This window comes from Mesocricetus auratus, unplaced genomic scaffold (genome assembly GCF_017639785.1).
Source record: "Mesocricetus auratus isolate SY011 unplaced genomic scaffold, BCM_Maur_2.0 Super-Scaffold_100006, whole genome shotgun sequence".
Classification (NCBI taxonomy): Eukaryota; Metazoa; Chordata; class Mammalia; order Rodentia; family Cricetidae; genus Mesocricetus; species Mesocricetus auratus.
The window spans coordinates 9,772,672-9,788,983 of NW_024429190.1; the positions used below are offsets into that span (position 1 = coordinate 9,772,672).

At 45.1% G+C, this 16,312-nt stretch overlaps 1 protein-coding gene across 7 annotated transcripts in view; it reads right to left on the reverse strand.

The window, feature by feature from the left end:
- The window catches only part of Ogdh (oxoglutarate dehydrogenase), a 72,871-nt gene extending 58,116 nt beyond the window's left edge, over positions 1-14,755 (reverse strand). For 4 of the 7 annotated variants that reach the window (XM_040746701.1, XM_040746696.1, XM_040746702.1 and 1 more), the window contains exons 1-2: positions 14,678-14,755; positions 8,075-8,322 (exon numbers count right to left, since the gene is read on the reverse strand). In XM_040746701.1, the coding sequence (XP_040602635.1) occupies positions 8,075-8,296 (222 nt within the window). In that variant the 5' untranslated portion in view covers positions 8,297-8,322; positions 14,678-14,755. The other 3 variants (XM_040746699.1, XM_040746698.1, XM_040746697.1) reach the window with 3 other exon arrangements.
- Between the last annotated feature and the right edge of the window lie 1,557 nt (positions 14,756-16,312).

Consider the following 16,312-nt stretch of genomic DNA (forward strand, 5'->3'; position numbering starts at 1 on the left):
TATAGAGAGTACTGTTAGTAAAAGGCATGTTGCACTAAACTTCAGGTGGCCACACTATCCGATCACAGTCAAACAGGATAGAGGATGTCAGTCAGACATGGTCTTCCACCCATAATATGCCCTGCCTCTCCAACTCCTAGGGTAGACAGAGTCTGCCTCTCTTCAACCCTTGAAGGCAGACCTCAACCTGATCTTACCAATATAATGAGCAGCAGCAGGAGGCCTGAGCCCAGATCTCAGGAACTCTGCAGCCACTCCTCATCACTGGAACTTCCCTAAAACTAAGACTGTAGTGCCTGAGAAGCAGGCCAGCAACTACTGCCAGCTATGACTGAGGCCTTCCTAGACCCTGCCTAGAGTAACCTTGACTGCATGGGGTCACTAAGGAAAACTAGAGGCCTCCAGCTGATTGAATCAAGAGAAACATACTGTTACCACTTTAAGATGGAGTTTGGGATGGTTTGTTATACCAACGCCCTAGGGAACTAAACTTTTCCCATAAGGAAGTATTACAGCAACATACCCCGTGACTCTTTTTTTTTTTTTTCTTTCGAGACAGGGTTTCTCTGTGGCTTTGGAGGCTGTCCTGGAACTCGCTTGGTAGTCCAGGCTGGTCTCGAACTCACAGAGATTCGCCTGCCTCTGCCTCCCGAGTGCTGGGATTAAAGGCGTGCGCCACCAACGCCCGGCCACCCTGTGACTCTTAAGCAGACTCAGGGCATTCTGTAGGAAAGGAGAGCACGTATCTCTGCTCAGATCTGCATATGACACAACTCACGAGAGACCAGTCAAAAAGTGGTTATCTGGGGTCATCTGTGTTAATCTGGCTGGGGCCCATTTGCATAAGTACCAACGAGTTTTGCCCTCCACAGTACTGACTTCTGAGGGAGTCCTAGGCTAGCTGGGTAAAGCAGCTGCTCCAAGATTTCCTGTAGAATGCTGAGGCTTCAACTCGCCACCTCCTCAGCTCACTATATAAAGAGTTAAGCAAGAGTTCCAAGGGCCCAAGTAAGACCTGCAGGACAGCCTTGAATGGAGGGAGGAAGAAGCGAGTATAGGAAACCTCAAGGTTGAACAGGCTGTCTCTACAATGTGGTAACTTCACTACCCATGCAATGTAGAGAAAATGAGCTGTTTTTTTGGACTTACAAACTCAGCTCTTTGATTTTTTTCACAAAGAGGACATTCTGGCTGCTCATGGATAGACTGACCTTAAGCAACTCAATTCTTTTCATCGTTGGTGCTTACATTTCCCTTAAGATTCATTTTGGTTTCTCCCTCGATTCTGATTTTTTGTTTTGCTTTAGAATACAGTACAAGGAGACAACAACAAAAGAAAATCCATGAAAGATGCAGTGACTGTCACAGTAGTGAGGTAGTTCTCAAGGCCACCGTGGCCAGACCACTCTCCTGCTGAAGAGGGCTCACACATGTGTGCACCTAAAAAAATACAACATAAGCAAACACCTTTTGACTTAACTTGGGACCTCTTCTAGATTCCTGTAGAACCTGAACACTACCCTGACCTTTCCTCCCAGCCTGTCACTTGCCGAGGTTATACGCCCTTACTAAGTCCCTTCACTCTGTCCCCCACGTCCCCCCTGCCCTTGTCTCTCAAAACTCAGAACTACCTGCACTTCCTTTCAGAAGCTGAAGGTTCTCCCCCAGTTAGCTGAGTCACATCACATGCATCACTAGTAAACAGAAACCACTCAGCACACAGCTCTCACACCAACAAAGCTGTCATGATCTGCAAATGACACAAGGCAGGTGAAGAGGCTGCTCTCTGATTCCCACTTCTTTTTTTTTTTTTTTTTTTTTTTTTTTTGATTTTTCGAGACAGGGTTTCTCTGTATTGTTTTGGAGGCTGTCGGTCCAGCCTGGCCTCGAACTCACAGAGATCCTCCTGCCTCTGCTTCCCGAGTGCTGGGATTAAAGGCGTGCGCCACCACCACCCGGCTTGATTCCCACTTCTTTCACGAGTTAATGCATGTCCCTAGCTGAAGCACAAATGCAAACTCATTAGAAGAACAATACTGAGCTCAAGTTGGAGCTGGTATGGTTAAACATAAAAAGGTGCAATTGCTGAAAGCACTCCTGACAGAAGAAGTTGAAGAGCACTGAGAGTCTTCATTAGCTGAAATCCTACTTAAGTTGACTATGGACTTCAAGTATGTATTATCTTCATAATCATTCAAAATCAACTACAAGTAAGATCAAAATATAGCTGAGAAGACAGCTCAGTCAGTAAAGTGGTTACCATGGAAGTGTGTGGATCTGAATTTGATTCCTATATCCCATACAAAAAAAATCAAAGCAAAACAAACAAACAAAAAAAAAATAGGTATAATGGCACCCACCTATAGTTCCAGCATTGAAGAGTAGAGACAGAACATCTGGGGCTCACTGGTCATCCAGCCCAGCCTACTCGAGCTCCAGAACAATAAGAAACCCTATCTCCAAAGCCACAGAGAAACCCTGTCTCGAAAAACCAAAAAAAAAAAAAAAAAAAAAAAGAAACCCTATCTCAAAACACAAAGTAGATGCTTCTGAGGACAACACCTGGGCTGACCTCTGACTTCTACATGTATACACACATACAAAAGTAATATACCTAAAAAATAAACTAGGGCTGGAGGGCTAGGGATAGAGTTCAGTGGTACAGGGCTTGCGAGATACATAAGGTACAAGTTTAAATCTTTAATACCACGAAATAAAGGGGACATACAGGCAGGAACCTTAGTAGTAGAATGTATATTTTGTCAATAAATCATAAATAAAATAAATAAATCTTTAAGGCTTCAGGAAATAGCTTAGCAGGTAAAATGCTTACCAGGAAAACATGAAGTCCTGAGTTCAGATCCCTAGAACCCATTTAATAGCTGGGTGTGATGGCATATGCCTATAATCTCTAAACTGGGTGGGAGTTGAGACAGGCAGACACCCACAGTCAGCCAGTCAATACAATCAGTAAGCTTTGATTTAGCTTGAGACCCTGCTCTAAAACAAAGTGGGCAGCAATAAAGGAAGACCCCAACATTGACCTCTGGTCCACACATACAAATGTGCACAGGTGTATACCAAAAAACAAAAACAAACAAACATCCTAGAAAACGCATTTCAACTGCCAAATGACATTACCTAAAATGTTTTCTGGTCAGGTATATGCCTCCAATCCCAGCACTCAGAAGACAGAAGCAGGCTGGTCTCCATGTGTCTGATTGAGGCCAGCCGGCTCTACATAGTCAGTTCCAGACCAACTGGTACTATATAACGAAACCCTGTCTAAAAATATTGTTAATTCAAAGAAATTTTTTTCTGAATTCCTCCCAGAAATCACCTCTAAAACAACACCAAAGTGATGTTCTGCAGACAGTTCAACATAGCTGTTCTCCCTTTGAGAAGAATAAAGTAGGAAGCCCCCCACAACATGCACAACAGTGACTATAAACCCATAGGTGCCTGCCCTAAGAAGAACCCCCATGGCAACACAGAAGTGGGCAAATGGGTAGAAATGATCCTATTTTCTAAGTGCAGTCAAAGCAGATGTCACTACCACGGAGTGAAAAGATGAATGTGACTTGTAATGTGAACTATGCGTGCGACTTGTATGCTTGGCTAGTCTTGACTGTTTTCAAAATATAAAGTGTTGGAGCATGCCTTTAATCCCAGTACTCAGAAGTTCAAGGCCACCCTAGTCTACAGAGTTCCAGGATAATCAGGGAAACTCTGCCTAAAAAACAAAACAACAAATAAAAAGGTCCCAATTCAGTACCCAGAATCTATGTCAAGATGTAATTCCTAGTCCAGGGAATTTGATGCCTCTAGCCTCCCCATATACCAATCTATACACACATCCTTACTCATAATTTAAAATAATAAAAAATAACTATGTAAAGCATAAAACCAAATGTGAAAGGTCAATTTTAAGATATTAACAAATATTTAAATATAGATCAAAGATGCAAATTAGAGAATTATACTGTTAACTACATTCAGTGTAGTTATGAAAATCTCTCCTTATGAGGCAGAGGCAGGTGGGTAATGAGTTGAAGGCCAGTCTAGGCTGCATGATTCCAAGACTAGCTTGAGCTACATAGGGAGACACTGCCTGAAAATAAATCAACTGATTAATCAATTAATTTAGGGGTGGGATGGCACATACCACAGTTAAGTTTGTTCTATTAAATATGAACATATGGCACTAGTAGACCCTGTGACCTATCTGAAAATAATTACAGAAAGTGACCTCGGACATTTCCAATAAAGAAAATGCTCAAATCTTATAGCATTTCTAAATTTATTATTTTTATCTAACTATATTTCTGAAACAGGAATAAATAAAGCAGTTAAAGCAAACAACAAAAAACAGTCTTTTAATATTTATTATATTTTTGTGTCAGATCCCTTGGAACTAGAATTACAGATGGCTGTGAACCACCACATGGTTGCTAGGAACTGAACCCAGGTCCTCTGCATGAGCAACAAGTGTTCTTAAACTGCTGAGCCATCTCTCTAACTCCTTTTTACTTATTTATTTAAAGCTTTGTTTATTATGTATAGTGTTCTGTCTGCACGTATGCCTACCAGAAGAGGGCACCAGATCTTATTAGATGGTTATGAGCTATCATGAGGTTGCTGGGAATTGAAATCAGGACCCCTGGAAGAGACACCTTGGACAACCTAACACATTTCAGGTTAGCCTGAACTACATGGCCAGACCTTGGCTTTAAAGACAAAAATAAAATCACACATGTAGAGTTTTTTTTGTTTTTGTTTTTGCCAAAATGCTAGTTATGAAAAAAAGGTAAACTAGATATAAAACTTTAAACTCAGAAAAGATAGGATAATTAAATATTTCCTTTAATTTTGTCAAATACAGACTAGATATTGTAGCTATAATTCTTACTTGATGACTGTTTTATTGTCATTATTATATATTTTACTATGTTAAAGTTAAAACCTTCCTTTTTGAATAGATAGAAAGGGGAAAATGCTTTGGGATAATCTTTCTGTATGCTGTGAATATATGTTTCTCTCACTGGTTGATAATAAAAACTGCTTTGGTCTATAGCAAGACTGAATATAGTTAGGTGAGAAAATAAAAACAGAATACACAGGGAAAGAGGGTAGAGTCAGGAGAGATGCCAGCCAGCCCTAGGAGCAGCAAAATGTGCTGGACCACAGGTAAAGAAAACCATGAGCTACGAGGCAATACACAGATTAATAGAAATGGGTTAATTTAAAAGTAGAAGCTAGCCGGGCGGTGGTAGCGCATGCCTTTAATCCCAGCACTCGGGAGGCAGAGGCAGGCGGATCTCTGTGAGTTCGAGGCCGGGATGGACCAACAGCCTCCAAAACAATACAGAGAAACCCTCTCGTAAAACAAAACAAAACAAAAAAAAGTAGAAGCTAGTTAACAATAAGCCTGAATAATAATAGGCCAAACCAAACAGTTTGTAATTAATATTAAGTTTCTGTGTGATTGCTTGGGAACTGGGTGGTCAGGGAGTGAAAGCACCACCTCCATTTACAGATGCTAGATTTTATATATTCTTGGTCAGCTGACCCGAACTAGTGAGAGATCACTGACTCAGGTCTGACAAATGGGGAATCTGCATAAAACTGAACTAGACTCCCTTAACCATAGGTGACAATGGTGTGACTGGGACAATATATGAGGCCACTGGCAGTGGGTCCAAGATCTAATACTAATGTGCAAACTGACTTAGTGGAGCCGATTCTGTATGAAGAGATACCCAGCCTAGACACAGGGTTGGGGGATGGAGAGGTGCCTTGGCCCTGCCTCAACTAGATGATGGGACAGACTTAGTAGACTTCCTAGGGGAGGCCTTACCTTCTTTGAGGAGCAGAGGTGGGGTGAGAGGAGTGGGAGGAGAGGAGGGAGAGGGTACTGGGGTTAGAATGTAAAAAATAAATTTAAAAAATTAAAAAAGAAAGTCATCAAGACAGTGAAGATAAGTAGCAAGGAAATTAAAAAGAGAAAAATAAAGTTTGCTTAGCAATAAACCCCAGTATGATTTTCATTAGCAGTGCAGGGGTAAACTTTGTAAATAATGCTCTTTTAAATAGAAAGTTTAAGAGATTCCTGCTTTTTGTTTTTTCAGGACAGAGTTTCTCTGTGGCTTTGGAGGCTGTCCTGGCACTCGCTCTGTAGACCATGTTGGTCTTGAACCCACAGAGATCCTACTGCCTCTGCTTCCCGAGTGCTGGGATTAAAGGCATGTGCCACCCCTGCCCGGCCCGATATTCCCTGTTTTTACTCTCCTCAGATTCCACAAGAGGATAATGAAGAAGGCTGCCAGAACTCTCAAGAGAGATAACAACTTAAAAGTTGGAGGTGAAGCTGGACATGGGCACTCCTTGAATCCCAGCACTCAGGAGGCAAAGACAGGAGAAGTTCTGTGAGTTTGAGGACAGCATACTCTACAGAGCTAATTCCAGGACAGCTAGGACTGTTTCGCAGAGAAACCTGTCCTAAAAAAAAAAAAAAAAAGCCATAATTCATACAGTAAATAAATGAAGCATCCTTGAATATGGTTCCAATCAGGTCTGCCACCAGCAAAGCTGCCAAGTCTCTTCAAAATTACTTTTCTCCTTTAAAAAGGCTATGTTAGTATGCTCAAATGCCACAGGTACATGAGTCATCTACAAGGCATCCAAGAATACGGGTGGCAGAATCAGAAGCAGTAGGCTTGGGGAGGGCCAGGGTAAGTGAGTCTGCTGATTCCGGCCCACCAGGGGAACCACCGCTGTCAACATACAGAAAATGAAAGCAGTGAGTGAGGATGACGGCATCTGGTGAGGATTGGGCTATTTGCTATTTGGCTTGTTCGTGACATTCATGGGGGGGTAGGTTTTAGGGGGTGGGCAAGCAAAAGTGTGGCCCTCCCTCCTGCACAATAAAGCCCTGAAGTTAAAATAAAATAAATAAAAAAACTTAGTCACAGGTTAATGGGCACAAGATGCCTTCTGGTGAGGTGACTTTGTGATTCAATAGTACAAGCAGGCCCAATCCACAGTAAAGGTAAACATCTTGGCTGAGCAAGGCCTCCATGAAGATGATAAACATCATGCCTGTGCCATTTCCTTCCATTCTCCCAAAAACTTACAGAAGAGAAACTGTGGAACATATACTCTTACCACCACACCACACTGCAACCACTGCACAGGCTAGCTTCCTTATCCAAAACTAAGAAATGACCATAGAACCAATTCTGACAGTACTAGATGCCTGGGCTAGCCCAGGGGAGGTGGATATACTGTGACAGTTTTGGGATTGTCCAATAAAGCATAGCACATCTCCACATCATCTAAACAAGTCATCCTCAGAAAGGTTTCAGGCAAACAGCAAAAAAAAGGATCTAAGAAGAGAGTGTCCGCCGGGCGTTGGTGGCTCACGCCTTTAATCCCAGCACTTGGGAGGCAGAGGCAGGCGGATCTCTGTGAGTTTGAAGCCAGCCTGGTCTACAAGAGCTAGTTCCAGGACAGCCTCCAAAGCCACAGAGAAACCCTGTCTCAAAAAACCAAAAAAAAAAAAAGAAGAAGAAGAAAGTGTCCATGCAGGTGATACAGAGAAATCAAACGAGGAAGAAAATAGAAACAGAGATTTAAACCACTCTTTCTATAGAAATTACATATGATGAATTTAAAATGTCACAAATACACGTGTTCTCTCAGGACTGAAGAGCATCTCGAGGTCCCATTCTTCCTCACAGACGGTCTTCAGAGGCTTCATCCTAAAGCAACCTTTGGGGAGATCCTGGAGAGCCAGCATTGTGCTTCCTCATATATTCGCAGGACCACACTTGTATTTCCTCACGTTCTTGAAGGACTACACTTGCTTCCTTGTACGCTCAATGTCAAGCTTGTCTCTGGAAATCACGTGTTTCCCATTGAGGCCATGCTGAGTTTGATGCAGGCGACATGGTAGATGGTGCCGGGTTCCAGCTGCCTGCCGGCCCACCGACTCTTCTGGATACACTCACTTACCTGGCAGTCAGTGAGCACCTGACCAACATACACAGCACAGGAACTGCTCTGTGAGTCTTACCTTATGTACACTTTTGGGATTCTCCAACCAGGCACAATACATTTCCTCCACATAGTTCGAACTAGTCCCACTAAGAAATGGTTCAGCAGCTACAGGTGCAGAATAGCACCGAATCTGTTGAAACGTCCTAATTGCTGCTGGTTTGTTTTGTGAAAATGTCTTAACAGTCTGGGAGGCCGTCAATGGCCTCAACTTAGCTGCACAAGTCCTTAAATGAAACATTTTGTCCTGATGCCTTCCACAAATACCTGTTTAAAAAAAAGAGAGAGAAGTTTTAAGAGAATATTAAAGAGATAAAACTTGCCCAGCTGTTCAGGAAAAAGATTCTAGCTTGAAAGGTGTTCACAACAGCTACGATTTGCTCAAGAACAAGACAGAGCATGACTGTCAAACTGGCACACGCACACCCACAACCCTTGCAATGCCTGGATTAGCCCAGGATGGTAGGCACAGAGTTGTAGACTTCACCATCTGACTTGGGATCTTTACATTCATACACTGTCTGAAATGACTGCAAAAAAAGGATGAGGATTGGCTAAGGAGTAACATTAATTGCAAAATGGCATTTTCTAGTTTATCAGAAATCCAGTATTCTTTGGCTCTCAGTATTCTGGAGAAGTAGAGAAATTTGACTTTGCTTATCCTCAAGTAATTCCTTGAGCAATAAATATAAAATGCTGGAGAAAGCTTGGGTTAATCAGAACAAACAGCTAAAGAGTTTCAAACCCTCCTCAAAATGACTCATCAAAAAGTTTCCCTTCTGGTTTGGAGATGGCTCAGCAGTTAAAAACACTGACTGTTCTAGAGGACCTGGGTTCAAGTCCCAGAACCTACATGGCAGCTCACAACTGCCTGTAACTCCAGGTCCAGGGGATCTGACACTCTTACAGACATATAAACAGGCAAAACACCAATGCACATAAAATAAAAATAAACTGTTCAAAATAAAAAAGTTTCGCCGGGCATTGGTGGCGCACGCCTTTAATCCCAGCACTCGGGAGGCAGAGGCAGGCGAATCTCTGTGAGTTCGAGACCAGCCTGGACTACCAAGCGAGTTCCAGGACAGCCTCCAAAGCCACAGAGAAACCCTGTCTCGAAAAACCAAAAAAAAAAAAAAAAAAAAAAAAAAAAGTTTCACAAGGTGGTGGTGGCACACGCCTTTAATCCCAGCACTTGGGAGGTGGAGGCCAGCATGGTCTACAAAGGAAGTTCCAGGATAGCCAGTGCTATAACACAGAGAAACCCTGACTCGAAAAACCAATCCCCACCCCCAAAAAATAGTACTCTTCAGCAGATGGCATAACAGGTCCTGACTCTACCTAGGAATGAACAGGATACCTGCTTGATATTCATACTAAGATTTACATTCCAATTAGCTTAGTATAGCCTGTGCTTCAGTTTTCTCTCTAACACATGTGTTAAGAAAACTGTTGGTGCCGGGCGGTGGTGGCGCACGCCTTTAATCCCAGCACTCGGGAGGCAGAGGCAGGTGGATCTCTGTGAGTTCGAGAACAAGCCTGGTCTACCTAGCGAGTTCCAGGACAGGCTCCAAAACAATACAGAGAAACCCTGTCTCGAAAAAAACCAAAAAAAAAAAAAAAAAAAAAAAAAAAAAAAAAAAAAGAAAACTGTTGGCAGGTATTAGGACACAATTCCAGGGGCTCTGCCTAATACATTAAGAACAGACAGGCAGCGGTGGCGCATGCCTTTAGTCCCAGCATTCGGGAGGCAGAGGCAGGTGGATCTCTGTGAGTTTGAGACCAGCCTGGTCTACAAGAGATAGTTCCAGGACAGGTTCCAAAGCTACACAGGGAAACCCTGTCTCGAAAAAAAAATCATTAAGAACAACACATTAGGGTTGGAGAGATGATGGCTTGGCAATTCACTTGGGTTCTTTTAGAGGACCCAGGTTTGATTCTCAGTATTGATGTGAATGACTGCACCCGACAGTCTGTAACTCCAGCTCCAGGAGATCTTATGCCCTCTTCTGACCTCCATGACATTAGGCATGCATATAGAACACATATATGTGCAGACAAAACATACACAAATATAAGTTTTTTAAAAAGTCTACAAAATAAAAATAAAAGAACACATCAGTGAGGAGATGTATTACTCAGGAGGTAGAAGTGGGTAGAACTCACTGAGTTCCAGGCCATTTTGGTCTACAAGGATACTGTGAAAGGCAAAACTAGAGCCAGAGAGCTGGTTCAATGATTAAGAGAGTTTTTCTGATCCTTCAGAGGCCCCAGGGTTGATTTCCAACACCCACAGGGAGGCTTAGAACCACTATAACTCCACATGTAGGGAATCTGACATCCTCTTCTGGCCTCCACAGGTGCCAGACATACACAGAAAATTTTTACAGAGAAAAAAGAATCCTATCTATTTGGAAAAAAAGATGCAAAAAGAAACAGTGGCCTAAGCTCAAAGATACAGTGCTTGTCTAGCATGGCCAAGGCCTTGGATTAGTAATCAGACACGTAAAAGAAAACACTAAAAAAGAATGGAACAAGAAAAAAATATTTTTAAGTATTAAATTCATGACCTTAGGAAAGATGCACTTAAATATTAGATATATGTGATAGTTAGGTAATCACATATATCTATACTTAAGAGGTGTCAATAAGCAGGCAGACCGGTGATGATGGAAGAGGCACTTTTAAGAGGTGTTACATGGGGGCTGGAGAGATAGCTCAGCAGTTAAGAGCACTGGCTGCTCTTCCAGAGGACCCAGGTTCAAGTCCCAGAACCCACATGGCAGCTCACATCTATCTATAACTCCTGTCCCAGGGGATCTGACACCCTCACACAGATATGAATGCAGGCAAAACACCAATGTACATAAAACACATATAAAATGAATAATTAAAAAAAGATGTTGCCAGGCATTAGTGGCACACACCTTTTTAATCCCAGCACTTGGGAGGCAGAGGCAGGCAGACCTCTGTGAGTTCAAGGCCAGCCTGGTCTAGAGAATGAGTTCCAGGACAGCCTCCAAAACAAAACAGAGAAACCCTGTCTTAAAACAACAACAACAACAACAAAAGAGATGTTGCATAATGATGCACACCTGTATTCCCAACACTCCAGAGGCTGAAGCAGGAACATCTAAATATTAGGTGTATATATAGACATGTAGTATATGTATGGTATCTATGCTTATATATTAAATGTAATATATCAATTATAAATATGTGTATATATGCTATGGCCCAATATCAATCTCTGGTGTCATTCCTCAAGTGCTGCCTTCCTTTTTGGATAAAGGTAGTTCACTCACCTAAAACTTGTCAAATAAGCTTGGCTTGCTGGCCAGGAAACCCCAGGGATCCACCCACTTCTACCTCCCCAGCCCTAGGATTACGAGCATGTACTGCCACACCCAGGTCCTCATGCCTGCACACTAAGCACTTTACTGATAGTGGTACATGTCTCAAAGATACCCACTTGCTATGTAAGCATTACATACTCGACATGACCTGCTCAGTATCTTTGAACCAAAGAGTAGAGACAGTAATTACTCTTGTCTCATTTCTCTTTGTAATTATAATACAAACATTAAAGCACTTTGTAAACTTCAAGTATTTCTATGACTAAAGAATTATAATTTACAAGTGGGTCAACTTACAATTTTAACTCATAAGATGCCAACCGTGGTATGGCAATGACTCTAACTCGTGAAACATTAGTAGAGTATCTCCATTATTTAGCACAATGACCGACGTAGCCCCTCTAGTCACAAGCGGGCTTTCATCTAGGAGCACTTCCCAAGTCAGACCAGTGAGCAAGTCTCTCGAGACGGCTGTGCTCTTTCCCAGCTGTGGCTCGGCAACATCAGGTGATTAAGAGGTGTTGCACTATGACACACACCTGCAATCCCAGCACTCTCTCGTTCCAGGTCAGCCTGGGTTAGCTAGGCCTTATCTCAAAGAAGAGGATATGTTCTTAAAGAGTGAAAATTGTGAAATCTTTATAGAAAGCATGATATTCTCTCAACATGTTATTAAAGCACATAAGGAATTTGTCTCCTGCTAAACTCAGCCACAAACATAAATGTTAAATTTAAAACAAAAGTCTCAAAAAGGTGGACAGAAAAAGCAAGCCAACTTGAACCTTGAATCTTGGACCTTGAGGAGACTCACAGAGCACTGACAGAGCACTGTCCTTGTGGCACATGTCCCAGACTAGGTAATAGAGAAGATCTGAGAAACGTCAACAGGTAGCTGAGTGGTGGTAGCGAACGCCTTTAATCCCAGCCCTTGGGAGGCAGAGGCAGCTGGATGTCTCTGAGTCTCGTAAGGCCAGTGTGGTCTAAAGAGCCAGTTCCAGGACAGCCAGAGCTGTTACACAGAGAAACCCTGTCTTGGGGGGGGGAGAGAAAATTAGAAAGAAATGCCAAAAGATGTAGACAAGAGAAGACACAAAGGATAGTGACAGGAGCAGCAAGATGAAAAATTTAAACAATTTTCCTACTGCAGTCAAACACCAGAGAAAACACCATTTAGAAGGCTGAGGCAAGAGGATAACCATAGGTTCAAAGCGAGCCTTGGCTGTATGTGTGCTAAAAGTAACCCAGAGGAAATCAGCACAAAGAAAGCAGAGAAACGAAACTAGAAGAAGCAAAATGAAAGCCTTAAATTTTAGCATAACACTATAAATCTTAACATATCAGAAGACCAACAGGCAGGCAGATAAAACAAAATATATACTTGTCAACAAAAATATCACTTCAAAGACAGTAACACTGAACGTAAAGTTGAAAACACATTATTTCATGCCCGGCAGTGGTGACACACGCCTTTAACCCCAGCGCTTGGGAGGCAAAGGCAGGTGGATCTCTGTGAGTTTGAAGACAGGCTGGTCTACAGAGTGAGTTCCAGGACAGCCAGGGATACAGAGAAACCCTCTCTGGAAAAACCCACATATTTCTAAGAACGGCCCTATTATTATCTAATAAAGTAATAAATAAATAGAGTAATAAAGTAGAGAGCAAAGAAAACCAGAGACTGAGAGACATAAAATAATGAAAAGGTCAATCTACCAAAAAGATAAGCAAACCTAAATGCGTACGTCTCAGGGAAAAAAGGGGCTCCAAGACAGAACAGCTCCACCAAACCTAACCACCTAAGTTCAATGCCCAGGACCCACATGGTGAACGGAGAAAACCAAGTCTCACAAGCTGTCCTGTGATGACATCTACTCAAGCGCTGTCACAGATGCATGCTCCCCTACACACAAAGAAACGCTAACTTTCTAAATAAAAAAGAGAACTGCATAATACGGGATGCAAAGTGACAAGGTGGAAAGGGAGAAAAGACAATTACAGTGCCTCCTCCTAATGCCAGCGACTCAAGTACCAGGGTCCCCCCAAGGGCAGGACTGCAGGACCAGGCAAAGAAGCAAAGTCCTGTCCTCTGCTCAATGTCAGAGCACAGGATGCACAGACACCATTCGGGCCTGTAAGGGTAATGAAATCCAAAGGAAACCTGAAAAAAGGTGTTTTTAGCCACTTGCTTCTACTTAGGGGTGAAGAAGCCGAGTCGCGCCTCGCGGCTGGCTTCGCTACATAAAGACAGCACCTCGGACGCACGGTCATCACATCTAAATTGTTCCCGAGCACTCGGAGGCCTCAGTCTGCACTGACCCGACTTGGGCCGGGAGAGGTGCTCCCCGGGTGACCTTTTGACGTCAAGGGTCTAAAGCTCCACCCTCCCGTGACAACGGCGCCATTTTCCGATCCTGCAGAGCGAACCAGGAAGCCGGGCCACGCATGCGCACCACGCCTCGCCCGTCCCTTCTCGTCACCTCTAACCCCGTTTCTCCGCACCTCACCCCGCAGATTCTCCCATGCCCTACCCTCGGGACTCCCGTCTCAACACTTGCGCCTGCCACGTGGGTGCCCCTCCCGAACGTGTCATGTCCGCGACTGCACGCCGCTCGCTGGGCAAAGCACGGCGGCGGCGGGCTTCCCAGCCTCTCGGCGGGCTAACTCACAGCTGTCACCCGCTCTCGCGAGGAGGGCGGCGCGTGGACGGCGGCGTTTCTAGGGAAACGAGTGTCACCTTGGCCGGCTGCCTGTTCTACCTCATACCGGCAGGTGGGGCTGCCGCAGGCACCAAGGTCAGCGCCGTGACCGGGCGCGGCGCACGCAAGGACGGCGGCCCGCGGGGGCCAGAGCACGCAGGACAGAAAAGGAACGCGCGCGGGCCCCGGAGGCAGCGACCGGACCACGTGACGCGCCGCGACCTTGGGGTTCTCCCGGGCCGCCGAGCCACCCACACCCTAGCCCGCCGCCTCCGAAGCGCCGCGGCCAGAGCCAATAGCGCTCGGCCCGGCGACCCCCGGGCGCCCGCCCGAGCCCGCCAATCTCCGCCTGCCAGGCGGACCCTGCCACTCCATTGGCTACGACGCCTGTCCATCAGGCCCCGTCCCCCCGCCCACCAATGCCGCCCTCCGTCAGCTCGGCTAGGTCCGGCTTCACGCCCGTCACTCAGGTGCCCGGCTGCAAGGGCGCGTGGGCCTCACCCTCGGCCGCAAGCCTCGGGGTCAAGCGCCGAACCTCCCAGCGCCGGACTGAGCCCGTCCGCCGCGCAAGGTTACCTGTCTGCCGCCCCGCTCCACCCGAGTGAGGCGCCGACACCCCACTCCGGGCTCCAAACTCTCGGCCCCGCCCCGGCGTGTGGCGTCAGCGCGTAGCCCGGCCCCCGAGGAGCGGCCTGCACCGGGGCCTGTGGGCGTGTCATGACGTCACGTCTCAGTCTCGCCGGACCGGGGCCAAGGCGGAACACGCTCCTGGCCGAAGCTGCCTGTTGCTCCCGGCGCTTCCACTGTCGTTTGTACTTAGACAGGAGAAGCTTCCAAAGCCTGGCTAAGACTCCAGTAAATTCGGGGCGTCTGGTGCATCCTGGTAATTGCAGCGTTTGGCAGGCGGAAAGACGAGCCTGGCGACTTTCAGACCCACCGGCTTTGGGTCTCAAGACTAAATAATAGTTGGGTTGGTGAAATTTATCACTGCACAGAATAACTTGAGTGACAAGATCTACATTTTTGAACACTCGTTTTGCAGCAGTGTTGGTGAAGGGTACTTAGTGAGCCCTATTGTATAACAAGTCACACTTGGGTGTTCCTTCCTGCTTCCCGACAGGAATCTGGACAGGGATGCCCCTGGAGTGTCCTGGCTCCAGGGCTGCTATAAACAGACAGAATGCCACTAGTTAACCCGTCACACTCCACTGGCCAAGAAATGGCCCCCGTGGTACTGTTTTGTTTATGAGTTAACAAACAAAGTTTTCCTGGAGATCTGGGTGCAAAGCTAGTCACTCTGGTTAGCCAGGCAGTGGTGGTACACACGTTAATCCCAGCACTGGGGTGACAGGCAGACTGATTTCTGTTAGTTCAAGGCCACTCTGAGCTACACGAAGTTGATCCAGTCTAAAAGAGAAACAGAGCTCACACACAGGTGATCGCAGGACTTGGAGTGACATGCCTTTAACCCCAGCACTAAGGAGGTGAAGACAGGAAGAGGGATACAGCTAGGCGTGGAGAGGAATATAAGGCCAGAGGAGACCGGAACTCAGAGCAGTCTGGGAGTCTAGGCAGTTAGTCTGAGCATTCGTTCTGAGGATATGTGGAGACAGGATCGCCCATTTGCTCCGAGTTACAGGTAAGAGCTAGTGGCTCGGGACTGGAGATACAGCTCAGCTGTTAAGAGCAGTGGCTGCTCTTCAGAGGACCCAGGTTCAATTCCCAGCACCCACATGGTAGCTCACAACTATAACTCCAGTTCCAGGAGATCTGACACCCTCACACAAATTCACATAAAATAAATTATAAAAAAAAGAACTGACTGCTTTGTTTCTCTGATCTTTTAGCTCCTGCTACTCCAATTTCTGGCTCTGAGTTTTTATTAATAAGAACAATTAGAATTCATGGTTCAGCACCCAGTGTAAAAATGTTCAGCCAGGTTTGGAGGTACACACCTACAATCCCAGAACTGGGAAGGCTATGACCAATTGGAGTTCAAGATGGAATACACAGAGATCTTGTGGGCTGTCTGGGCTACATAGCCAAATCCAGTCTCAAAAAGGAGAACAGTTCATTTCATACTCATGTCTTTTGTTTTTTGTTTGAGACAGTAGCTCATGCTGGCCTTAAACTCACAATGTAGGCTGGCCTTGAAATCCTGTTCCTTTTGCCTTCATATACCAGGTACTGAGATTACAGGTGTATAATCCC